Genomic DNA, 25,289 nt, shown 5'->3' with positions numbered 1-25,289 from the left:
TATGCTGATTCTTTACTGAATGTGAATTAGGGTATTATGAGAGAAATCATGTGTATGATAACTGAGGGTCAAACTCACTGAAAGGTTCATCATTGACTCCATTTGTTGGCAAACACTGTCCTGCAAGAGCAAGTGAGGGGAGAATTAGGCAGGGTGACACTCACTTTAAAGATACTGTCAACAGTGAATTTAGCTAATGTTAGCTGGGCTAAATAACTAAGAAGCAGCTTGCTTCCAGTAACTATGTCTTATTTGCATTTTTGTTAGAGCTTCTCATTCAAATGAAACCAAATCTGACATTTTGTTTTGATGATCAGTGAAATCAGGCTTGGTTAGACCTAAAATAGGGTTATTTCCTAACTAGTTCATCTGTTTTGACAATATTGAAAGCAGTGGTTTCAGTCAAGTGTTGTAAGAATGAAACACTTGGAGGAGACTATGTTAGAAAAAAACATGCATTATTACATTCCCCACTCCTTGGTTTGCCCAGGTACAGCCGTGTCTGCTCCAGCCACATCCAGCCCTGACACACTCTCCACACCTGAGAGGAGACCAATGCTGTTAGCTGAGGCTGTTAGCTACAATATGAATCACCAGGACACTGAGACACGCCTCTGCCTCTCTCCTTCAAATGTTCTTTGCTTGTTCAATTTTGGTATCTTCTATGAATCAATAATCTTTCTACATATATTTTGGACATGTTGGCAGTGGACTTACAGGACATACGCTGGCCGTCCCCTGATGTCAGGGCAGTTGGAGAGCTTCAGTTTTTCCATTAATGTTGTTGTCCCAAGTCTAATCTTAACAGTGACATGGCGGCCTGTTGAGGGAACATTATGCAGTGATTGTTAGAGTCTTGGTTGTAGTTGTCAGCAGCAACATGCACATTTGTATGCAATGATTTGATATTTGTTGTGAAACGACAGCTTTGTTCACTTTTTTATCTTATAGGAATCTTTTACAATTAATAATAATAATAACTTAAATGTATATAGCGCCTTTCAGGGGACCCAATTGTCATTAATCATGGTATTTAATTCACTGCATTAACATATTCATCAGAAGTCACTGACCTTCAGCAGGAAGTGAGCTATTTGATAGAATGCAGGTGCATTGTGGGAACTTTGGAAAGGGGCTCTCCCTGCTACAAAGCTCACTGAAATCACTTGAACTTGGAGAGAAATTACAGGAATATGTATCCAGCGCCTTCTGTCCCACAGTCAGGTGTGTGTGGATGTTCAGTGTGACCTGAGAGAGGAATGATGTGAGTGTAAAACCAATAACTGAAAGTCATACATGATGATTATTGTCATTATATTGAAATATTAATATAATCTCTACCTGGCCAGTGCTGTCCTTCATAACTTTGTGGGAAACCATTTTCTGTTGAGAATCATCAGGGATGGATAACCAGTCTGAATTTGGGCAGTCATCTTCAAATGTGCAACTATGCAAGAGAAAATGACATTTTAAAAGAGAGTATGATACTTATGTTTGTTTGAAAGACTGGCGTGCAGGTGTTGTGTTCCTGACCTTATGGTAGACCCGCACCAGACACAGTGAGGATCCTGTGCAGACCAGCAGGCCAGCACATCTGTATATGTGCCGCACTTTGACACAGCTACACGCTTCATCTAGGACAAATCACAAACATAGCAATCTAACAACACTTTTTAAACACAAACAAATCTGAAAAGTATTTATAATCTCCAGTGCTCGCCTTACACATTGTACTGTACATGTAAAAGCACCTACCTGGTTTTCGAATGACATGTACACATGTTTAAGATCCACTGGATCCAGATGCATTTTGGGAAACACTCTGCGGTCGTAATCGTCCCTGTAGAGCACCCCGGGACAGGAGCTCTGAAAGTTCTGGTCCACAGAAAGCTGACAACAGGAACGCAGCTTTGTCAGGTTTTTGACAGACAGAGGTGCCCTGCTGTTAATTATCAAAGTTATGGTTTACTGATTGGATTAAAAGGTTTTTTTGCTGGCTGGAGTAAAGGAAATACTCTCAATATAAATATATCATTTAAAACCATGGCATTCATATTCAAAGAGCAACCAGCTGTAAGCCTGTATGGCAACGCCAGGGCAGACCAGGTAACCTGGACCAGTGTAAGGACAAAAGGAGTTTCTGATAGCACTATCTCAGTCAAAGGAGAATAACAGTGTTAGTGACAACCTACATGTTATTAGGGTCTGAGACCTAGGTCGACGAAGACCCTATTGACATCGGAAAAGGTTCGGAAATCATGACGGCTGATAGGCCGCGCGAGCCCACGTGACTGCAACTCGCATAATTGCGATAATTATATCGCATAATTGATATCGTTACGATCAATTTAGTACCATGCAAAACCCACCATGCAAAACCCACAAAAAACAGAGAAAACGAGGGGCAAAAGCCCATTAAAAGTGGCCTAAATCATGGCAGTAGGTAGCCCATGCGACTACAGTGAGGTGGGCGTTTTTAATGTAAACTCCCCCCACTTTAACTTTCACGTAAACAAACGAAACTTGCTACGCATATCTAGAGTGTGGAGACGAACCAAAAAGCCTCTTGGAGGGGTATAAAATAACGTACAGGAAGTCGTTTTTCGTCCTCCGTACGAAATCTATCTTCTCCTAAGGACTTTATCGGTACGACTCGAAATTCGTCGGGTAGCGTCTCGAGACATGGGTAATTCAAAGTTATCACGGAAGTTTTTTTCTTTCGCACGGCGTACCGTTATTTGGCGCCAAAGTTTGCGTTCGCTCGATGCTAGGCAATCCCTCGCCATGGAACACGATGATGTCATAACTCAAACTGACAAGCTCAGAACGCCACCAAACTTCACATGATGGTTAACACTACGGCCCTGAACAGCTCTAGGTCAAATCTGATGTTACTTAATTTGGCATTACCATGGCGACGGATCCTTCGCCATAAACTACGGTGTCGCTGTAACTCCAATGGACACGGTCCCATCGCCCCCCAATCTTCACTTTTATATCACCGGTACATGCCTCAACAGCTCTACATGAAATTTGAGATCTCACCACATGCCGTTTCCATGGCAACACATCCTTCGGCAAAAAATACGATGTTGTTGTAATTCAATGGAAAATTGTCTAAACAGCACCAGACTTCAGACTATCATTAATGGGCCGGCCCTCAACAGCTCTATGTCAATTAGGGGATGTCATCATATGCCGTTGCCATGGCAACAGATCCCTCGCCATGAAACATGGTGTTGTCCTAACTCAATGGAAATTCGTCCAAACGCCACCAGACTTCATATAATGGCTCTTAATCCGGCCCTCAACAGCACTATGTCAATTATGGGATGTCATCATATGCCGTTTCCATGGCAACGCGCCCCTGTAATTCAATGGGAAATCGTCCAAACGGCACCAGACTTCATATGAAGGCTAATGGTCCGGCCCTCAACAGTTCTACGCCAATTATGGGATGTCATCATATGTCATTGCCATGGCGACAGATCCCTCGCCATGAAACACAGTGTTGTCATAACTCGATGGAAAATCGTCTAAACAGCACCAGACTTCAGATTACAGTTAATGGTCTTGCCCTCAACATCTCCATATGACAATAGAGAGTTTTCCTCAAAAGCTGTTGCCATGACAACACATTCCTCGCCGTTAAGCACAATATTGCTATAACTCCTGTGTAAATGGTCAAAAACTGTTCAAACTTTACATGAGTTCTAACCGTCAACCCCTCGAGAAATATATGTGTCAGTTTTGAAATTTCGCCAAATTTCGTTGCTATGGTAACAAAATGGTCGCCGTCAAACACGGTTTTCTTATAACTCCAGTTAACATGCTCCAAACGGCCCAAAACTTCACAGGTTTGATAACGATGCAGCCCTCAACACATCTAGGCGCATTATGGGGTGCCATCAAATGCCGTTGCCATGGCGACAGATCACCCGCCATCAAAGACAATGTTTGTATTACTGCTGTAACTCAAATACATTGTCCTATCGGCCTGAAACTTCCCACGTTTGCCAACAACCGAGTCCTCGAGATACCTAGACACACGTCGACGTGCGGACAACAGCCTGCGGAGCGTCGAAGACCCGCTCAACGCTGCTTGCAGCTTTAATTTTGATTTAATTCCTAACATGTGACAAGTATGTTGGCTGCAGATTTTTTTCAACACATATTATAATGATGTTGTTTATTTTGTGAAGCATTGCAAGTGTTTATAGTAGGGTTAGCACAGGTGTAATCTATGACATTAATTATGACCCTGTTCCATTGGCATACTGTCACACACACACAGTCCTGCCTGAACTCTTGGATCCTCCAGTCAGAACTTCTATGGACAGTCGGACTCTGCTAAAATAAAGCCATCAGAAGGTAACTGTATCTTGAGGTGCCTGAGGTCATGTCTTCAGCTGTTTTTTTATGTAGCAACAACTTTTGTCCACTGCTCTATTTAAAACTTGAACTGTATCACATCCTTACACATTGGGAGCTGTATACAACTTTTTAATACAATGAGTGTTTCTTCCACAGAATCATACTTCCTCAGCTTCTTCTCTCACAATGAAGGCAGCATTTATACTCAGCTCTACAGCTGTCACACCACAATTTCTTCAGAAAACTGTGTGGTGTTTCAGGAGAGAGAAAGATGCATTTCCTGGTGAGTCTGTGGTTTAGGCCTCTCTCACATGTCCAGCCACTTGCTAATAACCAAAACCATTTAGGTTGTTGAAGAAAACCTTAATCCATTATCCTTTTTGTTCTAATGGTGATGATGTGTTGTCTGCTGACACCACTAATATCTCACACCAATATAGAAAAAGTATTTCTCAATTTGGACGTTTGTCCTTATCTTCACATCATGTCACTTCCACTGTGTTGCTCTACTTTCCCATTTACCAATGCACAGGTTATGATTCTGCGATATTCTGGCTATGGAAATAAGCTGACCACTCACCTATCAGCCCAGCCACACCTCATTTTCTCAATCTGTCTCAGTGTATACAGCCTTTAAGACAGACTCAGAGAGAGTTTGGATTCAGCCCCCCTGTCACTAGGAGAACATATCTAGTTTAGGACCCAGGACAGTACGGATGTTCCTCTCAGATGATCTGGTGGTGGGAGAACAGATCCAGTTCCTAACATCACAAACTGTTTGCAAATTGTATTATTGGGTCTGCTCCATTAATCAACTTTAATTCATGTTTGATCACATCATCACATGTTTGACTACAATAGCCAATAAGAGAGATTCATGGCAGATGCTGTTGTTGCCATGCGGTGGTTAGCTGGCATGCTACTTTACTGACAAATATCTAAACTCACAGTTATCACTGAAGAACAGACCACCCACTTTGGCTGTCTCCACAACCATTTGTCTCATTCAGACCTGTTGAGCCTCCTGCTTTTCATTCAAACCCCAAAGCATGACTACATCACTATGCTGGTCTCCATTTAGTTTGCAATTGGTTTAGAGGTGATGTGATGTGCAGTGTGTGATGCAACACTTTTATCAACTCTTGGTTGCGTCTTTCAGATAAGAGATAAGAATATCTGTTATGTTTCTCTTTATGTGTGGTGCATTCACATTTTAAAATCGCTTCAGGATCTTAACACTTTTGTGGCCTGGGTCGGATTTGTAAACCTATTTAGCCTGTTCTGACTGGCCGTCGCTTGAGAATTATTAAGTGACAAATACTGCAGTAAAATGGCCTTTAACTCTTTCTTCTGCAATTCGGCTGTGCATCTGTTGAACTGATACAGGATATGGATCTAAGATATTTAGAGGTAAAGGGCAGGAAGTGGCTTTGTTTTGGGGTCAATAAGTGGCTTTCTTCTCATTAGTTTGGTTTAGTTTGGTAAACTCAGCATGAAAGAGCCTATTGTGTCCAGGAGCAGGTTACAGCGGATACTTATGTTTGAGTCTTTAATCCTGCGAGGGTGCACTATAAAGAGTTTATGTGGCATATCAATAGTTGTATCTAGGAGTTGGACAACATCAAGATGGGGGTCTTGACTTAAACAAGAAATTGGAAATCATTTTTTATACGTCACTAAGAAGACTGAAATGTTAATTTACCAATATCTTTTGCACTCAATCCCATCAAATAAATCACATTATGGTTCCGAAGTTCAAAAAATGCAAAGTTGTAATGGAAGCTTTTAAGAGCATATTACTTCTTTTGGAGCATCACCCTTCTAACTGTCATTAAAAAACACTGTTGTTCAGGAAATATATATATATAAAGATTTTTTGGTGACTTTATTAAGTTATTCCATATTTAGTTTAAGAGAGCATTAAATTCATACTATCATCTGTGTTATTGAAGTATTCTAGGCATTGATAGTTATCACTAGTTATACACACCTTCATGAGCTGACCATCTCCCGTCCCAATGAAGAAAACCATCCAGGCCTTGTGTCTCACTGCCAGCACAGAGGTCATGGACTTCTGCCTGAACAGCACCGCCTTAGGCTTCAATGTCTCTGCCTGAGAGACACAGACGCTCATCATCAAACCTGAATCCAACAGGTGTTTACTGTTTCATAAAGACGAAAGCTTTAAATATGGACAATACTTGAAAAAGCTTATCATTACTTGAATCTCAGTTAAATGCATTGCTAGGTCACTAGGTGTAGTTACGGGAAATCACATGTATTTATTTTTTATTTTAACAATTCATAATGTCGCACTGTCGAGCTGCAGTGCTGGCATCTGTATATGATATATCTTTTATTTGGGTGCATATCCCATTCAACATTACTTTTATTTAAATATCTACCAGGTCCAAACTGGTTTGGATTATAATTGGACAGAATTTAAGAAAATGAAATGTAATGTTGCAACAAGTAATGCACAAACAGAATGTGTTTACATTTAGATTTCCAATCAAATGCCACTATATGTGCCACCGTTGTTCACCGCTATATGCATCTAATTCAGTATATACAATTATAAATAGGATGCTAACTAATGTGCTGATAATTAATTAGTACCTTTGTAGCTGATACAAGTGCAGTGACTGCGGTAATTCTTTTATACAACATTTCTATAGCAGTCAACTCCAAAAGAGCCATATCAGGACGCAATGTAGTACTTTCCTCATGCTGTCCATAGAATGCATTTTCAAATGAATTTTAAATAATCCTATTTTTGTATTAGGTTACATTGTGGTAATGCTTGAGATTAAGTAGAAACTTGAATTATGTGCTTGGTATTACGTCTGACATTGTTATTTAATTAATTAATTAATTTGCTAATTGATTTGCCCTTTTCTTTAATTGAATATAAATACATCCATTATTGATATTATTGTTTTTATTATTATTAGTAGAATTAGTCGTCATATTCTAATGTTTTTCCCAGGGGAAACATATGTAACAGATGACTCTAAGGGCCCACCGTCTTCTTTTTATCCACGGGGCACACACTGCAGAAGTCCGGATCTGCATCGGCCGTCATGTTGAGATCCGGGCTGATGTCAAACAGCAGCAGCTCGGTGTTGGTCTTTCCTCCGTCCACACTGAACACGCCGCTCCAGAGCACCGGCGCCCCCCCCGGGATCACAGAGGAAGAGAGGAGTCTTCCGCCTCTCCCTCCATCCGCGGAGAGGCTAAGGTTCGCGCCCCGCAGAGACTCCAGAGTCTGCTTCTTGGTCGCTTTGCCCTCGAGCCAAATGAGACGGACCGTGTTGCTTGAGGGCAAGTTGGAGAACAGATAAATTATGGAATTGATCTGAAACCCATCTACAAACTCCACACTGCCCTCACGTTTGATAACATGGGTATTGTGCTCGCCAACAGTAGAAAAAATATATCCTCTCTGGATGTTATTGGTGTTATGAAGGTGCACGGCTTCTGATCCAGTGGGACAGCTGCTCCCTGTGGATTTCGTTTCGTCTTGCTGTAAGGCAGCCAGAATGTAAGCATGCTTTCCCTCCTCATTCACCAGGAAGCCGACAGACGCACTGTTGCGCAATGGAGACCCCACCTGGATGTGTTCCCTGTACAGAACATTTGAAATGTTCTTCAGGTCCAACACCTCGCAGTACCCGCACTCGATAACACCACAGCTGACCAGAGTGCCATTCATAACAAACGGCAACAATATGTTCACGCTGAAAGTTGCATTCAATTCGTTTGTCACAGAACCCCGGTAAAACCGTGCATCGTTATTCAGATGCCCACCTGTCAGGATACCTCTCAGGGTCAGATTTTGAACCAAAGTCAGGTCGTGGTTGAGCTGGTACAGATTCTCTTCCGCAGCGATGTAAACCGTATTGGTGGCCACGGCGAAATGGCGGATGTTTTTTTCAGTGGTGAAGCCTCCGTCCTCCTCCAGGCACCGACTCGGTTCTCCCCAGAGAGAAGACAACAGAATAGGCAGCAGGATCATCTTGTTGCACGGTGCAGCAACACTCTCACACACAGTGGCAGAGGCTGTGCGTAAAAGCGCAATGCCTCTGTGGAAAAGAGAAGTGCTGAAAGTGGGAGGGAGCTAGTTCAGCGAAACCGAAAATTAAGACGTTTTAACTATTTCTGATATATGAGTTTGCAACCTTACAGCTGCAGTTGTCCCGCCATTAGTTACCATGTCATGTTTTAAAATAAAGTTAACTCTCCAGTGTAGGTCTATGATCAGAGGCGCGGGAAGGTATTTTGAGTGAGGGTGCTGAGGTGCTGTCCGATATGCTAATTACGCACCACATACACAGCATAACAATGGACACCAGTGAACACTATTACGGGCACTATTGAGCACGCACACACACACACACACACACACACACACACACACACACACACACACACACACACACACACACACACACACACACACACACACACACGCACGCACGCACGCACGCACGCACGCACGCACACACACACACACACACACACACACACACACACACACACACACACACACACACACACACACACAACGAAGATGTAAAATATTATCTTACCAACAAGGATTATGCACGGCTACAGCCAGGGCCGGCCCTAGACATTTTGGTGCCCCAGGCGAGATTATGATTTGGTGCCCCCCCCCCCCCCCCCGCCCCTCCAAGCAATACACAATAGAATATATAAAGAATAAATGAAAAATCTCTACAAAAGCCCGATCCACCTCAAAAACTGAAACGTATTGACATGTTGGTTATATACATAAAGAAGGTTTCAAATGTATTCATTATTGTAAGAAAATGTTTTAATTGGGGGGTGGACGTCACATCCTCTAGGGGGGTCCGTGGGTTTGCCCCCGGAAAGATTTGTTTTAACATTTGAAAGTAAAATGCTTCAATCTGGTGCACTTTGAGCAGAAATACTAGAGACTAGATCTAAGGCAGGGGTCTTCAACTAAAATGCAACGAGGTCCAGTTAGAGAAAATCTCCCCATGCAAAGGTCATTTAACAACTTTTTTGTTGCTGTCATATAGTATTTTATACCTATTTTTCATTTAGTCTCATTAATAACTATAATGATCATATCAAGGTGTGCCTTAACCTCACTGAGCTGAGGTTATTTGAGCCTCTCAGGAGATTCTTCCACCTGGTTGTAGAAAAGCTCTTTAAATTCGTTAGCATAGCTAGCTAACCAGATGCTAATAACAACAGATCGCCACTGTGCTTACAACTAAAGACACAGCCACGCAAACACTGCGGCATGTGTACGGCTCCTTATGGGTATTGCAATATTTTAAGGGCTGGAGCGGCGTTCCGGTGCTCAGCACTCCTTTCAGACGAGACATATACCACGTGAAGACACGTTACGCTCGTGTTGTGTTCATGAACCTGTCCTTGGCCAGGAAAAACAGGTACTCGCTTGTTTAATTATTTTTGCGGTCTAGATTTCTTCTTCTTTTTTGAAGTGAGAAGTTGTCCGTCTGTCGGACTGACTCCCTCCCCCCCACCCCCAAAACGAAAACTCTTCGGTTCTCCACGAATTACACAAGTCACCCAAATCAGCGTTAAAAAAGCGGGAGGCGCCGAAAAATCCCCTATTAATGTATTGATTATAGCTCCGGGTCCGTATAGGTCGGCGTCTGGCTCCGGATCCGGACCGCGGTCCGCCTGTTGCCGACCCCTGCCCTAGATCTAGTCTCTAGTAATTCTGCTTAAAGTGCACCAGATTGAAGCATTTTACTTTTAAATGTTCAAACATTTCTTCCCGGTATGCCTGAGAAGGCAGATATGCTTGTTTTTCTCAACAAGAACTGTTTTTAAATGGGGGGGGGGGGGGGGGGGGGGGGGGTTCCTTGCACTGTTGTAGCTTCAGTGGTTCTCAGGTTACAGTTACATGGTAGTGAATATAAACAGACTGATTAATGTGAATATTACTGTAAACTACCTGTGTAAAAGTTTCTCGAAAAAAAAAATTGGTGGAAGAAGCATGTATCATTTTTTTACCCTGCCCCTCAAAGAATCGGAATTGAGAACCGTTAAGAACCGGAATCGAAAAGTAGAATCGGAATCAGAATCGTGGAAATTCAAACGATACCCAATCATCACAGATGAGCCAAACAGAGTGGAGGATGAAGAAAGGAGAACAGGAGAAAGGGACACACAAGAAGGAGATACAACAGACAAGAACGACAATGGAGACAACAATGAACAGGAACACCAGAACAGACAAGAGTCAATGGGTAACATGACTGATTTAGGGACTGCAGATACAGGGCCAAGGCAAGTGAGACATCACTGCTTTCCATCCAGCATGTTTGGCCAGCAAAAGAGATCATTTCAACCGCAAACAGCAAGTGATGAGGGAAGCAGCAAGAGATGAAGGAAGCTGCAAGTGAGGAGGGATTTTTATTTCCTCCTTTCATCCCTTTGTTCTGTTTAATCTGATTACTAACAACTTCTAATAATTTGACATAGTTTATGATTTAATTGGAAAATGAAGTGTTTTTAAATAATAACCCGTTTCTAATTCTGATTCTTTGATTTTGTATGACATATGGGTGTTGAGAGATGTATCCATATCTCTTAATGTTGCTCTCAAAGTGCACAAGATTGATGCTTTTAACTTCAATATTTAAAAAAAATCTTCCTGGGGGACCCCAGAGGAGGTGAGTTCCCCCCAAAATGGCACTTTATCTCTGCTTATGTAACTCCGGTGTAGTGTCCCCTAGGCCAGTGGTTCCCAAACTTGTTGTGCCCAAGGCACACCAAAGGACAAGTAAAAATCTCAAGGCACACCTATTGTGTAAAATAGCCCTTATAACACGTGTTATCACTCATATCATGTAAAATATCTGTACATTTGCATAATTATTTACTAATGCCAAATAAAATGTGACAAAGACAACTATATTACTCATGAAATATTTATTAACGAAATATTTCAGAAATTAATTTGAAACGTTATCAAATTAGGCTTCATCAAAGCAGCAACACACTCATTTAAACCAGACAGGTCACAACATTAAAAATTAGACAAAGGAAATTCAGCACAGAGAACTGTCAATGCAAGGAAGCTGCATTGTCCATGGTCCTGAACTACAAATTATAAATGTAACATTTCAGCAGAGATGGGGTCGTTACTAAAAAAAAGTAATACATTACATATTACTTTTTTAAAAAAGTAATATATTACACTACTTCGTTACTCTCTACATAAAGTAACTCGTTACTTTACTCGTTACTTTACTCGCAGGGTCGGCCCGCCCCTCCCTGCAGGCAGATCACGCAGACTGCTAAAGTTTCAAATGTTCTCTTTAGTTCAGTTTCCATTGTCGCATAAGACTGATCCAGATCCTGAATGTTTTCCTATCTGACCGTGGCTGTCCTCTGTCTCCTGCTATCTGTATATTTTGCGCAGTCTATCTCTGCTCACTCTGTTGTGTCGGTGTGTTCTCCTGCGTGTTGTTGTACGAACTGCGCATGCGTGAGTGGCAATAACTCTCCTTACCAGCAGGCGGCGGTAGTGTCTATTCGTCATTCAAAACAGGCAACAACCGAAAGACAGAGAAGAAGAACAGACTGTGATATAAACAAACAACAAATAGCGTGTGCGGTAGCTCCACCATAGCATGTGTTCTTTGCAGGTGCTTGTTGAGGTTTGACGTGGTGTTTCCAGCAGTGGATAACAGCTTCTGGCCTGGACACAGTTTGCACCGCACCGTCACATTTCTGTCTATTCTTCGGATGAACTCAAAATAATGGGCATACCTCCACCCCTCGAGAGTTATCGCTGCTCAGCCATGTTTATGCAGCACTGCACGTGGAGATGTGGACGCGCAAATCGCGCAGATTACGTACATATAAACCTACAAAGTACTGATATAGTAAATTAAAAAATAATTATTTTTGTGTAGTTGTATATTGCAATAATAAGGTATGGTTGTCACAAAATCCCACGGAACACCAGGACTTGCCTCACGGCACACCAGTGTGCCGCGGCACACCGTTTGGGAACCACTGCCCTAGGCAACAGATCACTCAGAACATGTTTTTCACACAAAAAACATGTTGCTGTGACTGTGAGCATTAAACAATTAACATTACACTTAACAAACACAACAGTATGTTATTGTCCTTATAAAATAAAACCTTACATTTTGTCCACCGAGATAATACAGGGGCCCTTTCTCATTTCATCAAATCCCCCTCCTCGACTCCTCTGTCCTCCGGTAGTGACCCGGAAATGAATTTTAGCGCGCCATGTTGAAGGACATCCCATTTCTCTAAATGCACGTCGAGGACCGAGCATCGAGGAGCCTCTCTGGACGAGCTATAACCGAGGATACACTGATGGGTCCTCCACGGCTCCTTCGCGGATGCATTTCCGGGAACAGAGATGTTTCAAAGAGTCGTGACGCACGGCCGGACTTATCTCAGCCAATGACAGCTCTGCATGCATCCCCTGGATATTATTTTATAAACTGCTTTCATCGCGACGCGATGTTTACAGAGAGAACAGCTGTGAGGTCCTTGCAGAAAGCAGAGCAGTGTGTATAATATATATCGCTCAGTATAACAGGCCTACTCTCTTTATTTGCTTTAGTTTAGTAGTAGATATCTACAAACAAAGAGTCGATATTTTTCTAAAACCATTCAGTGCTTCACAATAAAATACACAACGGCTGTAGCCTGTTTTAGGAGCTGTATGTGCGTGTGTGTGTGTGTGTGTGGTACAGTGTGTAGGTGTGTGTGGTACAGTGTGTGCGTAGATGCAGCGGACAGACAGGTCTGTTGGTTTGGTGTCCTCTGCTTACTTTTAATACTTGTAAATACAACTTTTGGCCCGTAATTTATTTTCCTCATTGTAGCGACCAGAGGGGAGAGGGGGGGGGATATATCCAGTCTCTGATAGTGTTACGAGTTATGAGAGTGCTCTGTTTGATTCTGAAATTGTATATATTTATATAAATATATACACATATATATGTGTGTGTGCGTGTCCGCATCTGTAGCCTGTTATTGTCTCATTATACCGCACTGTGAATGAATCAAAGTAAATATATAAGTCGTCATGAACACATATTGCTGCTGTGCCTTCTGTCATCATTAATGGACGTCTCTTTAAAATGACCGCTCAGAGGAGAGGAGTTCTCATTTCTCTAACCGCATGCTGCTTCCCCTCCTCTCTCCTCGGTTCCCCTCCTCGGCTCCTCCGCTCGCATCTCCTGTGGGCGGGACTAAGTATCGAGGATAGGAGTCGAGGAGGGGAGTTCGAGAAATGAGAAAGGGCCAGGGACCTTACCCTCAAGAGATCCTCACATGCTATGAGAATCTCCCACAATCCATTGCCGTAACAAAGCTAATGCAGGCACACGTTTGTGACACCAGATGGCGCAATTGTGTATGTGCGTGTTTCTGCCCGGCTCGAAACCGGGCAGAAACAATCTTCTTTGATCCTGAACAACTTCAAATAACTCATCCAAGAAAAGTTATCAGGAACATTCCATCCATTCCGTTTCACAAGTTTCACATGAAAAAAAAAAAAGAAAAAGTGAAAAAGGCCCAGCAAAGACTCTACTTCCCCGAGAAACTAAAACAAGCCAGCCTCCCACAGAAACTTTGTGAAGAAACAAGGGGATGAGTGGTAACTTGCTCACTCTGCCCTTTACCTCCACACTACATTACATTACTATTAAGAGATAGATATTGAACCCTACTGGCAGAGCCTGTGATGCCTGTGGACTGTTCAAGCCGTGACAACAGGATGCTATGGTCCACAGTGTCAAAGGCAGCCGTCAGGTCTAACAGCACCAGGACAGCTGGGCTACCTGAGTCGGCGGCTAGGAGCAGATCATTAAAAACTCTTAAAAGGGCTCTTTCAGTGCTGTGCATAGGTTTGAAGCCAGACTGAAACTTTTCATGGATGCCATGCGTGGTTAAGAACGACTGTAGCTGGACGTAGAGTACTCGCTCCAGGGCTTTAGATAAAAAAGGTAGCTGGGAGATGGGCCTAACATTTGCGAGAATGGAGGGGTTGAGATTTTTCTTTTTAAGTAGTGGCTGCACCACGGCATGTTTGAAGGCAGCTGGGACACATCCTGAGCCAAGAGAGGTGTTCACAAGCAATAAAACACTAGCTCCAACTGATTCGAAAACATTTCTGAGAAAGCGAGAGGGAATGCTGTCTGAGGTGCAGTTTGTCTGCCGCAGGTGCTTAACTACATCCGAGAGAGAAGAGAGGGATACAGGCTCAAAGTGGTCGAGGACAGCAGGGCACAGAAAAGGAGCAGGGTCTGGGGTAGCACTAGTGTGGGCTAGCATAAGAGCAGATGTAAAAAATAAAAAATGTAAGGAACGTATCACAGAGAGTAGTCGATGGCACAATTGGAGAAACATCACAGGGATTAATGATCGAGTTGAGGACATTAAAAAGAACCTGAGGTATTTTTAGAGATTAACAGAGAAATATGCTCTGTTTTGGCTGCTTTGATTGCCGTCTGGTAGTCGGAAAGGCAAGCACGAAGGATTTCTAAGGAGACATGGAGTTTATCCTTTTTCTCTCTGCACGCCTGCAAGTGCGTCTAAGAGCGCGAGTACAGTCATTGAGCAACGGCTCTGAGAGAACTTTGGTGCGTCTAAGCGTAAAAGGAGCAACATAATCCAGTATTAAATTTGAATTAAAGCTTCTTTTAAATGTTGAGAAAACCAAGGTAATGCTCTTTTCAAAAGCAAAAAAGACACCAGAGCCTGTTTTAGATATTGTAACTACGCAAGGAACAAAACTTAAAGTGGTTACCTGTTACAAATACCTTGGTATCTGGCTTGATGATTGTCTCTCTTTTAAACTTCATGTCAATAACCTGCTAAAAAAGCTGAGGGTTAGGCTAGGTTTCTTTTTCAGAAACAAGTCCTGTTTCTCGCTTGAGGCCAGGAAAAGGCTAGTCACTGTGACCTTTTGACCTGTGCTGGACTATGGGGATCTGGTCTATATGAATGCACCTGCCAATGGCCTGGTCAAGTTAGATGCTGCGTATCACAGTGCACTGAGATTTGTGACAAACTGTAAAGCATTAACCCATCACTGTACCCTGTATGCAAGGGCTGGTTTGCTTTCACTAACTGTACTGAGGCTCAGTCACTGGTACATTTTTATATACAAAGCCATGCTAGGGAAACTTCCATCTTATATCTGCTCCCTGATCTCACGGAGAATTGTAAGTGGCTACTGCCTGAGATCGAATGCTGTGGTTTTATTAAATGTGCCAACTGCTAGGACTGTCTTAGGGAAGACAGCTTTTAGATGCGCAGCTCCTCTGTCTTGGAATAGTCTGCAAATTAAATGGAAACTGAACAATCTGGTGCCACTAAATGTTTTTAAAGCTCGGTTGGATGCTAGTCAATCAGAAGCTATTGGTACCTGTTTATGTGGATAATTATGTAAATGATGCTGGATGATGTCCTTTTGTTGTTCTGTTTATGTTTTTATGTTTCATGTGGAACTACTTGAACAGGTCTCCCTTGGAAAAGAGATCAATGATCTCAATGGGATTTTATCTGTATAAATAAAGGTTTGAAATGAAATGAAATGAGTATTAGTGTACATGTCGAGTCAAACATGGAGATAAGCTCATCCGCACTAAGAGCACAGTTCACCTCTAATTTACAGATTGGAGAAACATAAAAAACTAGGACTGTCAAGTTAACGCGTTAATAATGCGTTAACGACAAAAAAAATTAACGCCACTAATTATTTTAACGTGATTAACACATGTGTATTTTTTTTCCTCGGCCGCCCCGTAGTTTCAGAGCGCATCGAGTTTAAAATACCATCTACAAGCTGATGCTGCTGACAGCCCCGCTCCTGCCGCCCGCTTGTGGCAGACCACACTTCCACGCTCACCGGCAGGCACCGACTGGCCATCGGGAGGACCGGGAGGGTGTGTGTATGTGTGTGTGTGGCCCGAGCGAGCGAGAGAGAGACCTTACGTGCATTGTTGTTGTTAGCATCGGGTGCTAGCTAGCTGCGCTAACGGATATAAGGAGCTGTTTAAATGAAAACAGAGGAGAGCTCTATCCACACAACTGCGCCGAAAACTTGACTTGATGCAGGAAGCCAGACAGCGGGACATTGTACGAGAAGTCAGCACACTCATGATTGCAGCAACATGATTGCAGCGTCCAGGCAGCTCCCGTTCGAGCATATGCCTTGAGTTGCACATAGCTCCAACGATCCAACACACACACACACACGCACACACACACACACACACACACACACACACACACACACACACACACACACACACACACACACACACACACACACACACACACACACACACACACACACACACACACACACACACACACACACACACACACACACACACACACACACACACACACACACACACACACACACACACACACACCATTTGTATTGTATTATTGAATGAGAGAGGTTCCAGGTTGAATTGAGGCGAATATTTGTAATGTTCAGAGGTTGTTGTGTTTAATATTCATGAGAATATTTGTCATTGTTCAAATGATAATAAACATTAGCATAAAGCATATTTGTCCACTCATATGTTGATAAGAGTATTAAAAACTTGAAAAATATTCCTCTACGGTACATTTAGAACAGATAAAAAATGTGCGATTAATTTGCGATTAATCGCGATTAACTATGGACAATCATGCGATTAATCGCGATTAAATATTTTAATCGACTGACAGCCCTATAAAAAACAGGCAGTCAGACGACGCGCAGGGGCACATGTTTCGACTCCTGCGGAAGGGATCGAGGTTGTAAACAGAACCGGTAATGGTCTGAGATACACGTTGCTGCACAGATTTCACCCACAGAGACAGACAGTCCAAACGATAATACTAAATCTAAGGTGTGTCCTTTTCCGTGTGTTGGGCCAGCCACGCCCTACTTGAATGAGACCGAAATAATTGAGGAGATTTAAAAAGTCCCTAACCAGAGGTTTGGACTCGCAACACACATGGACATTAAAGTCTCCGCAAATCAAAACACGATCATATTTCACCATGATCCCGGACAGAAAGTCAGAAAAGTCATTGATGAAATCCTTATTGCACGTTGGCGGACGATACACGACTGCGCAGAGCACAGGCGAGGCCGGGTTCAGTTCAAAAAGCTGCAACTCATAGCGAGTATAGCTAGTTACAGGGTGAAGCAATCAGCATTGGAGACTGTTCTTAATGATCTTGGATAAAGACACCCTTAAACACTACAGCCCAAAGTGGTCATGCCCTACCGACTGAGATAGAACAAAGCAAAGAACAACGCTAAAATAGGCCAAAGTTTTGAATTTCAGATAGGAGGGCCAATTCAATGCAAAAAAAGGGGTACAGAGTTTGAATGAAAGGCCCTAGAGTTTGATTGAAGGGCAATCCGAAACACAATTTTCTAGGCTTTCTCGTTTTGCCCTAGGTCTGCCGTGTTCACATTTACTCAATGAACCAAACCTGGAGGTGAAAGGTTCAAGGTATCGAAAAAACTGGTCTGAATGATCTACGATTAAGATACCCTAAAACACTACAACCCAACGTGGGGCTCGAACCCACGACCCTGAGATTAAGAGTCTCATGCTCTACCGTCTGAGCTTGCCGGGCTAACAACAATGCTAAAATAGGCCAACGTTTTGAATTTCAGATAGAAGGGCCGATTGCACGCAAAAAAAGGGGTACAGAGTTTGAATGAAGGCCCTAGAGTTTGATTTAAGGGCAATCCGAAACACCCTTCTCTAGGCTTTCTCGTTTTGCCGTAGTTCTGCCGTGTTCAAATGTACTCAATGAACCAAACCTGGATGTGAAAGGTTCAAGGTATCGAAACAACTGGTCTGAATGATCTAGGATTAAGACACCCTAAAACACTACAGCCCAACGTGGGGCTCGAACCCACGACCCTGAGATTAAGAGTCTCATGCTCTACCGACTGAGCTAGCCGGGCTAATAACAATGCTAAAATAGGCCAAAGTTCTGATTTTAGATAGAAGCGTCGATTGCATTCAAAAAAAGGGGTACAGAGTTTGAATGAAGGCCCTAGAGTTTGATTTAAGGGCAATCCGAAACACCCTTCTCTAGGCTTTCTCGTTTTGCCGTAGTTCTGCCGTGTTCAAATGTACTCAATGAACCAAACCTGGATGTGAAAGGTTCAAGGTATCGCAACAACTGGTCTGAATGATTTAGGATTAAGACACCCTAACACACTACAGCCCAACGTGGGGCTCGAACCCACGACCCTGAGATTAAGAGTCTCATGCTCTACCGACTGAGCTAGCCGGGCTAATAACAATGCTAAAATAGGCCAACGTTTTGAATTTCAGATAGAAGGGCCGATTGCACGCAAAAAAAGGTGTACAGAGTTTGAATGAAGGGCCCTAGAGTTTGAATGAAGGGCAATGTGAAACACCCTTCTCTAGGCTTTCTCGTTTTGCCGTAGTTCTGCCGTGTTCAAATGTACTCAATGAACCAAACCTTGAAATGAAAGGTTCAAGGTATGGAAACAACTGGTCTGAATGATGTAGGATTAAGACACCCTAAAACACTACAGCCCAACGTGGGGCTCGAACCCACGACCCTGAGATTAAGAGTCTCATGCTCTACCGACTGAGCTAGCCGGGCTAATAACAATGCTAAAATAGGCCAACGTTTTCATTTTAGATAGAAGGGCCGATTGCACGCAAAAAAAGGGGTACAGAGTTTGAATGAAGGCCCTAGAGTTTGATTTAAGGGCAATCCGAAACACCCTTCTCTAGGCTTTCTCGTTTTGCCGTAGTTCTGCCGTGTTCAAATGTACTCAATGAACCAAACCTGGATGTGAAAGGTTCAAGGTATGGAAACAACTGGTCTGAATGATTTAGGATTAAGACACCCTAACACACTACAGCCCAACGTGGGGCTCGAACCCACGACCCTGAGATTAAGAGTCTCATGCTCTAAAAACATTGCTAAAATAGGCCAACGTTTTGAATTTCAGATAGAAGGGCCGATTGCATTCAAAAAAAGGTGTACAGAGTTTGAATGAAGGCCCTAGAGTTTGATTTAAGGGCAATGCGAAACACCCTTCTCTAGGCTTTCTCGTTTTGCCGTAGTTCTGCCGTGTTCAAATGTACTCAATGAACCAAACCTGGATGTGAAAGGTTCAAGGTATGGAAACAACTGGTCTGAATGATGTAGGATTAAGATACCCTAAAACACTACAGCCCAACGTGGGGCTCGAACCCACGACCCTGAGATTAAGAGTCTCATGCTCTACCGACTGAGCTAGCCGGGCTAACAACAATGCTAAAATAGGCCAACGTTTTGAATTTCAGATAGAAGGGCCGATTGCACGCAAAAAAAGGGGTACAGAGTTTGAATGAAGGCCCTAGAGTTTGATTTAAGGGCAATCCGAAACACCCTTCTCTAGGCTTTCTCGTTTTGCCGTGTTCAAATGTACTCAATGAACCAAACCTGGATGTGAAAGGTTCAAGGTATCGCAACAACTGGTCTGAATGATTTAGGATTAAGACACCCTAACACACTACAGCCCAACGTGGGGCTCGAACCCACGACCCTGAGATTAAGAGTCTCATGCTCTACCGACTGAGCTAGCCGGGCTAACAACAATGCTAAAATAGGCCAACGTTTTGAATTTCAGATAGAAGGGCCGATTGCATTCAAAAAAAGGGGTACAGAGTTTGAATGAAGGCCCTAGAGTTTGATTTAAGGGCAATCCGAAACACCCTTCTCTAGGCTTTCTCGTTTTGCCGTAGTTCTGCCGTGTTCAAATGTACTCAATGAACCAAACCTGGATGTGAAAGGTTCAAGGTATCGCAACAACTGGTCTGAATGGTCTAGGATTAAGACACCCTAAAACACTACAGCCCAACGTGGGGCTCGAACCCACGACCCTGAGATTAAGAGTCTCATGCTCTACCGACTGAGCTAGCCGGGCTAATAACAATGCTAAAATAGGCCAAAGTTCTGATTTTAGATAGAAGCGTCGATTGCATTCAAAAAAAGGGGTACAGAGTTTGAATGAAGGCCCTAGAGTTTGATTTAAGGGCAATCCGAAACACCCTTCTCTAGGCTTTCTCGTTTTGCCGTAGTTCTGCCATGTTCAAATGTACTCAATGAACCAAACCTGGATGTGAAAGGTTCAAGGTATGGAAACAACTGGTCTGAATGATGTAGGATTAAGATACCCTAAAACACTACAGCCCAACGTGGGGCTCGAACCCACGACCCTGAGATTAAGAGTCTCATGCTCTACCGACTGAGCTAGCCGGGCTAATAACAATGCTAAAATAGGCCAAAGTTCTGATTTTAGATAGAAGCGTCGATTGCATTCAAAAAAAGGGGTACAGAGTTTGAATGAAGGCCCTAGAGTTTGATTTAAGGGCAATCCGAAACACCCTTCTCTAGGCTTTCTCGTTTTGCCGTAGTTCTGCCATGTTCAAATGTACTCAATGAACCAAACCTGGATGTGAAAGGTTCAAGGTATCGCAACAACTGGTCTGAATGATTTAGGATTAAGACACCCTAACACACTACAGCCCAACGTGGGGCTCGAACCCACGACCCTGAGATTAAGAGTCTCATGCTCTACCGACTGAGCTAGCCGGGCTAATAACAATGCTAAAATAGGCCAAAGTTCTGATTTTAGATAGAAGCGTCGATTGCATTCAAAAAAAGGGGTACAGAGTTTGAATGAAGGCCCTAGAGTTTGATTTAAGGGCAATCCGAAACACCCTTCTCTAGGCTTTCTCGTTTTGCCGTAGTTCTGCCGTGTTCAAATGTACTCAATGAACCAAACCTGGATGTGAAAGGTTCAAGGTATCGCAACAACTGGTCTGAATGATTTAGGATTAAGACACCCTAACACACTACAGCCCAACGTGGGGCTCGAACCCACGACCCTGAGATTAAGAGTCTCATGCTCTACCGACTGAGCTAGCCGGGCTAATAACAATGCTAAAATAGGCCAAAGTTCTGATTTTAGATAGAAGCGTCGATTGCATTCAAAAAAAGGGGTACAGAGTTTGAATGAAGGCCCTAGAGTTTGATTTAAGGGCAATCCGAAACACCCTTCTCTAGGCTTTCTCGTTTTGCCGTAGTTCTGCCGTGTTCAAATGTACTCAATGAACCAAACCTGGATGTGAAAGGTTCAAGGTATCGCAACAACTGGTCTGAATGATTTAGGATTAAGACACCCTAACACACTACAGCCCAACGTGGGGCTCGAACCCACGACCCTGAGATTAAGAGTCTCATGCTCTACCGACTGAGCTAGCCGGGCTAATAACAATGCTAAAATAGGCCAAAGTTCTGATTTTAGATAGAAGCGTCGATTGCATTCAAAAAAAGGGGTACAGAGTTTGAATGAAGGCCCTAGAGTTTGATTTAAGGGCAATCCGAAACACCCTTCTCTAGGCTTTCTCGTTTTGCCGTAGTTCTGCCGTGTTCAAATGTACTCAATGAACCAAACCTGGATGTGAAAGGTTCAAGGTATCGAAACAACTGGTCTGAATGATTTAGGATTAAGACACCCTAACACACTACAGCCCAACGTGGGGCTCGAACCCACGACCCTGAGATTAAGAGTCTCATGCTCTACCGACTGAGCTAGCCGGGCTAATAACAATGCTAAAATAGGCCAAAGTTCTGATTTTAGATAGAAGCGTCGATTGCATTAAAAAAAAGGGGTACAGAGTTTGAATGAAGGACCTAGAGTTTGATTTAAGGGCAATCCGAAACACCCTTCTCTAGGCTTTCTCGTTTTGCCGTAGTTCTGCCATGTTCAAATGTACTCAATGAACCAAACCTGGATGTGAAAGGTTCAAGGTATCGAAACAACTGGTCTGAATGGTCTAGGATTAAGACACCCTAAAACACTACAGCCCAACGTGGGGCTCGAACCCACGACCCTGAGATTAAGAGTCTCATGCTCTACCGACTGAGCTAGCCGGGCTAATAACAATGCTAAAATAGGCCAAAGTTCTGATTTTAGATAGAAGCGTCGATTGCATTCAAAAAAAGGGGTACAGAGTTTGAATGAAGGCCCTAGAGTTTGATTTAAGGGCAATCCGAAACACCCTTCTCTAGGCTTTCTCGTTTTGCCGTAGTTCTGCCGTGTTCAAATGTACTCAATGAACCAAACCTGGATGTGAAAGGTTCAAGGTATCGCAACAACTGGTCTGAATGATTTAGGATTAAGACACCCTAACACACTACAGCCCAACGTGGGGCTCGAACCCACGACCCTGAGATTAAGAGTCTCATGCTCTACCGACTGAGCTAGCCGGGCTAATAACAATGCTAAAATAGGCCAAAGTTCTGATTTTAGATAGAAGCGTCGATTGCATTCAAAAAAAGGGGTACAGAGTTTGAATGAAGGCCCTAGAGTTTGATTTAAGGGCAATCCGAAACACCCTTCTCTAGGCTTTCTCGTTTTGCCGTAGTTCTGCCGTGTTCAAATGTACTCAATGAACCAAACCTGGATGTGAAAGGTTCAAGGTATCGAAACAACTGGTCTGAATGATTTAGGATTAAGACACCCTAAAACACTACAGCCCAACGTGGGGCTCGAACCCACGACCCTGAGATTAAGAGTCTCATGCTCTACCGACTGAGCTAGCCGGGCTAATAACAATGCTAAAATAGGCCAACGTTTTGAATTTCAGATAGAAGGGCCGATTGCACGCAAAAAAAGGTGTACAGAGTTTGAATGAAGGGCCCTAGAGTTTGAATGAAGGGCAATGTGAAACACCCTTCTCTAGGCTTTCTCGTTTTGCCGTAGTTCTGCCGTGTTCAAATGTACTCAATGAACCAAACCTGGATGTGAAAGGTTCAAGGTATCGAAACAACTGGTCTGAATGGTCTAGGATTAAGACACCCTAACACACTACAGCCCAACGTGGGGCTCGAACCCACGACCCTGAGATTAAGAGTCTCATGCTCTACCGACTGAGCTAGCCGGGCTAACAACAATGCTAAAATAGGCCAACGTTTTGAATTTCAGATAGAAGGGCCGATTGCACGCAAAAAAAGGTGTACAGAGTTTGAATGAAGGGCCCTAGAGTTTGAATGAAGGGCAATGTGAAACACCCTTCTCTAGGCTTTCTCGTTTTGCCGTAGTTCTGCCGTGTTCAAATGTACTCAATGAACCAAACCTGGATGTGAAAGGTTCAAGGTATCGCAACAACTGGTCTGAATGGTCTAGGATTAAGACACCCTAAAACACTACAGCCCAACGTGGGGCTCGAACCCACGACCCTGAGATTAAGAGTCTCATGCTCTACCGACTGAGCTAGCCGGGCTAATAACAATGCTAAAATAGGCCAACGTTTTGAATTTCAGATAGAAGGGCCGATTGCACGCAAAAAAAGGGGTACAGAGTTTGAATGAAGGCCCTAGAGTTTGAATGAAGGGCAATGTGAAACACCCTTCTCTAGGCTTTCTCGTTTTGCCGTAGTTCTGCCGTGTTCAAATGTACTCAATGAACCAAACCTGGATGTGAAAGGTTCAAGGTATGGAAACAACTGGTCTGAATGATTTAGGATTAAGACACCCTAAAACACTACAGCCCAACGTGGGGCTCGAACCCACGACCCTGAGATTAAGAGTCTCATGCTCTACCGACTGAGCTAGCCGGGCTAATAACAATGCTAAAATAGGCCAACGTTTTGAATTTCAGATAGAAGGGCCGATTGCACGCAAAAAAAGGTGTACAGAGTTTGAATGAAGGGCCCTAGAGTTTGAATGAAGGGCAATGTGAAACACCCTTCTCTAGGCTTTCTCGTTTTGCCGTAGTTCTGCCGTGTTCAAATGTACTCAATGAACCAAACCTGGATGTGAAAGGTTCAAGGTATGGAAACAACTGGTCTGAATGATTTAGGATTAAGACACCCTAACACACTACAGCCCAACGTGGGGCTCGAACCCACGACCCTGAGATTAAGAGTCTCATGCTCTAACGACTGAGCTAGCCGGGCTAACAACAATGCTAAAATAGGCCAACGTTTTGAATTTCAGATAGAAGGGCCGATTGCATTCAAAAAAAGGGGTACAGAGTTTGAATGAAGGCCCTAGAGTTTGATTTAAGGGCAATGTGAAACACCCTTCTCTAGGCTTTCTCGTTTTGCCGTAGTTCTGCCGTGTTCAAATGTACTCAATGAACCAAACCTGGATGTGAAAGGTTCAAGGTATCGAAACAACTGGTCTGAATGGTCTAGGATTAAGACACCCTAAAACACTACAGCCCAACGTGGGGCTCGAACCCACGACCCTGAGATTAAGAGTCTCATGCTCTACCGACTGAGCTAGCCGGGCTAATAACAATGCTAAAATAGGCCAACGTTTTGAATTTCAGATAGAAGGGCCGATTACATGCAAAAAAAGGGGTACAGAGTTTGAATGAAGGGCCCTAGAGTTTGATTTAAGGGCAATGTGAAACACCCTTCTCTAGGCTTTCTCGTTTTGCCGTAGTTCTGCCGTGTTCAAATGTACTCAATGAACCAAACCTGGATGTGAAAGGTTCAAGGTATCGAAACAACTGGTCTGAATGGTCTAGGATTAAGACACCCTAAAACACTACAGCCCAACGTGGGGCTCGAACCCACGACCCTGAGATTAAGAGTCTCATGCTCTACCGACTGAGCTAGCCGGGCTAATAACAATGCTAAAATAGGCCAACGTTTTGAATTTAGATAGAAGCGTCGATTGCATTCAAAAAAAGGGGTACAGAGTTTGAATGAAGGGCCCTAGAGTTTGATTTAAGGGCAATCCGAAACACCCTTCTCTAGGCTTTCTCGTTTTGCCGTAGTTCTGCCGTGTTCAAATGTACTCAATGAACCAAACCTGGATGTGAA

General features: G+C 43.3%; 1 protein-coding gene and 21 non-coding genes across 24 annotated transcripts in view; all 22 read right to left on the bottom strand.

Moving 5' to 3' along the window:
* The window catches only part of plxnc1 (plexin C1), a 33,367-nt gene extending 24,919 nt beyond the window's left edge, over positions 1-8,448 (bottom strand). For 2 of the 3 annotated variants that reach the window (XM_034078816.2, XM_071202501.1), the window contains exons 1-9: positions 7,400-8,448; positions 6,365-6,487; positions 1,756-1,890; positions 1,534-1,634; positions 1,342-1,447; positions 1,074-1,248; positions 718-820; positions 466-541; positions 79-120 (exon numbers count right to left, since the gene is read on the bottom strand). In XM_034078816.2, the coding sequence (XP_033934707.1) occupies positions 79-120; positions 466-541; positions 718-820; positions 1,074-1,248; positions 1,342-1,447; positions 1,534-1,634; positions 1,756-1,890; positions 6,365-6,487; positions 7,400-8,392 (1,854 nt within the window). In that variant the 5' untranslated portion in view covers positions 8,393-8,448. The remainder of the gene's footprint in view (positions 1-78; positions 121-465; positions 542-717; positions 821-1,073; positions 1,249-1,341; positions 1,448-1,533; positions 1,635-1,755; positions 1,891-6,364; positions 6,488-7,399) is intronic. The other variant, XM_071202500.1, reaches the window with a different exon arrangement.
* Positions 8,449-17,975: 9,527 nt separating this feature from the next.
* On the bottom strand, positions 17,976-18,048 carry trnak-cuu (transfer RNA lysine (anticodon CUU)). The gene has a single exon. It is a non-coding gene; the product is annotated as a tRNA-Lys (tRNA).
* A 264-nt stretch (positions 18,049-18,312) lies between these two features.
* On the bottom strand, positions 18,313-18,385 carry trnak-cuu (transfer RNA lysine (anticodon CUU)). The gene has a single exon. It is a non-coding gene; the product is annotated as a tRNA-Lys (tRNA).
* Positions 18,386-18,648: 263 nt separating this feature from the next.
* On the bottom strand, positions 18,649-18,721 carry trnak-cuu (transfer RNA lysine (anticodon CUU)). Its single transcript has one exon. It is a non-coding gene; the product is annotated as a tRNA-Lys (tRNA).
* Positions 18,722-18,986: 265 nt separating this feature from the next.
* trnak-cuu (transfer RNA lysine (anticodon CUU)) lies at positions 18,987-19,059 on the bottom strand. Its single transcript has one exon. It is a non-coding gene; the product is annotated as a tRNA-Lys (tRNA).
* A 579-nt stretch (positions 19,060-19,638) lies between these two features.
* trnak-cuu (transfer RNA lysine (anticodon CUU)) lies at positions 19,639-19,711 on the bottom strand. Its single transcript has one exon. It is a non-coding gene; the product is annotated as a tRNA-Lys (tRNA).
* A 253-nt stretch (positions 19,712-19,964) lies between these two features.
* Positions 19,965-20,037, bottom strand: trnak-cuu (transfer RNA lysine (anticodon CUU)). Its single transcript has one exon. It is a non-coding gene; the product is annotated as a tRNA-Lys (tRNA).
* Positions 20,038-20,301: 264 nt separating this feature from the next.
* On the bottom strand, positions 20,302-20,374 carry trnak-cuu (transfer RNA lysine (anticodon CUU)). Its single transcript has one exon. It is a non-coding gene; the product is annotated as a tRNA-Lys (tRNA).
* Positions 20,375-20,637: 263 nt separating this feature from the next.
* Positions 20,638-20,710, bottom strand: trnak-cuu (transfer RNA lysine (anticodon CUU)). The gene has a single exon. It is a non-coding gene; the product is annotated as a tRNA-Lys (tRNA).
* Positions 20,711-20,973: 263 nt separating this feature from the next.
* trnak-cuu (transfer RNA lysine (anticodon CUU)) lies at positions 20,974-21,046 on the bottom strand. Its single transcript has one exon. It is a non-coding gene; the product is annotated as a tRNA-Lys (tRNA).
* Positions 21,047-21,309: 263 nt separating this feature from the next.
* Positions 21,310-21,382, bottom strand: trnak-cuu (transfer RNA lysine (anticodon CUU)). The gene has a single exon. It is a non-coding gene; the product is annotated as a tRNA-Lys (tRNA).
* Positions 21,383-21,645: 263 nt separating this feature from the next.
* Positions 21,646-21,718, bottom strand: trnak-cuu (transfer RNA lysine (anticodon CUU)). The gene has a single exon. It is a non-coding gene; the product is annotated as a tRNA-Lys (tRNA).
* A 263-nt stretch (positions 21,719-21,981) lies between these two features.
* On the bottom strand, positions 21,982-22,054 carry trnak-cuu (transfer RNA lysine (anticodon CUU)). The gene has a single exon. It is a non-coding gene; the product is annotated as a tRNA-Lys (tRNA).
* Positions 22,055-22,317: 263 nt separating this feature from the next.
* On the bottom strand, positions 22,318-22,390 carry trnak-cuu (transfer RNA lysine (anticodon CUU)). Its single transcript has one exon. It is a non-coding gene; the product is annotated as a tRNA-Lys (tRNA).
* A 263-nt stretch (positions 22,391-22,653) lies between these two features.
* On the bottom strand, positions 22,654-22,726 carry trnak-cuu (transfer RNA lysine (anticodon CUU)). Its single transcript has one exon. It is a non-coding gene; the product is annotated as a tRNA-Lys (tRNA).
* A 263-nt stretch (positions 22,727-22,989) lies between these two features.
* Positions 22,990-23,062, bottom strand: trnak-cuu (transfer RNA lysine (anticodon CUU)). Its single transcript has one exon. It is a non-coding gene; the product is annotated as a tRNA-Lys (tRNA).
* Positions 23,063-23,327: 265 nt separating this feature from the next.
* On the bottom strand, positions 23,328-23,400 carry trnak-cuu (transfer RNA lysine (anticodon CUU)). The gene has a single exon. It is a non-coding gene; the product is annotated as a tRNA-Lys (tRNA).
* Positions 23,401-23,665: 265 nt separating this feature from the next.
* trnak-cuu (transfer RNA lysine (anticodon CUU)) lies at positions 23,666-23,738 on the bottom strand. Its single transcript has one exon. It is a non-coding gene; the product is annotated as a tRNA-Lys (tRNA).
* A 264-nt stretch (positions 23,739-24,002) lies between these two features.
* Positions 24,003-24,075, bottom strand: trnak-cuu (transfer RNA lysine (anticodon CUU)). The gene has a single exon. It is a non-coding gene; the product is annotated as a tRNA-Lys (tRNA).
* Positions 24,076-24,340: 265 nt separating this feature from the next.
* trnak-cuu (transfer RNA lysine (anticodon CUU)) lies at positions 24,341-24,413 on the bottom strand. The gene has a single exon. It is a non-coding gene; the product is annotated as a tRNA-Lys (tRNA).
* Positions 24,414-24,677: 264 nt separating this feature from the next.
* Positions 24,678-24,750, bottom strand: trnak-cuu (transfer RNA lysine (anticodon CUU)). The gene has a single exon. It is a non-coding gene; the product is annotated as a tRNA-Lys (tRNA).
* A 265-nt stretch (positions 24,751-25,015) lies between these two features.
* trnak-cuu (transfer RNA lysine (anticodon CUU)) lies at positions 25,016-25,088 on the bottom strand. The gene has a single exon. It is a non-coding gene; the product is annotated as a tRNA-Lys (tRNA).
* Between the last annotated feature and the right edge of the window lie 201 nt (positions 25,089-25,289).

The sequence above is a fragment of the Pseudochaenichthys georgianus genome, unplaced genomic scaffold (assembly GCF_902827115.2).
Source record: "Pseudochaenichthys georgianus unplaced genomic scaffold, fPseGeo1.2 scaffold_491_arrow_ctg1, whole genome shotgun sequence".
NCBI lineage: Eukaryota > Metazoa > Chordata > Actinopteri > Perciformes > Channichthyidae > Pseudochaenichthys > Pseudochaenichthys georgianus.
Note: the sequence above shows the minus strand (reverse complement) of the source record. Positions and strands in the feature narration are given on the sequence as shown.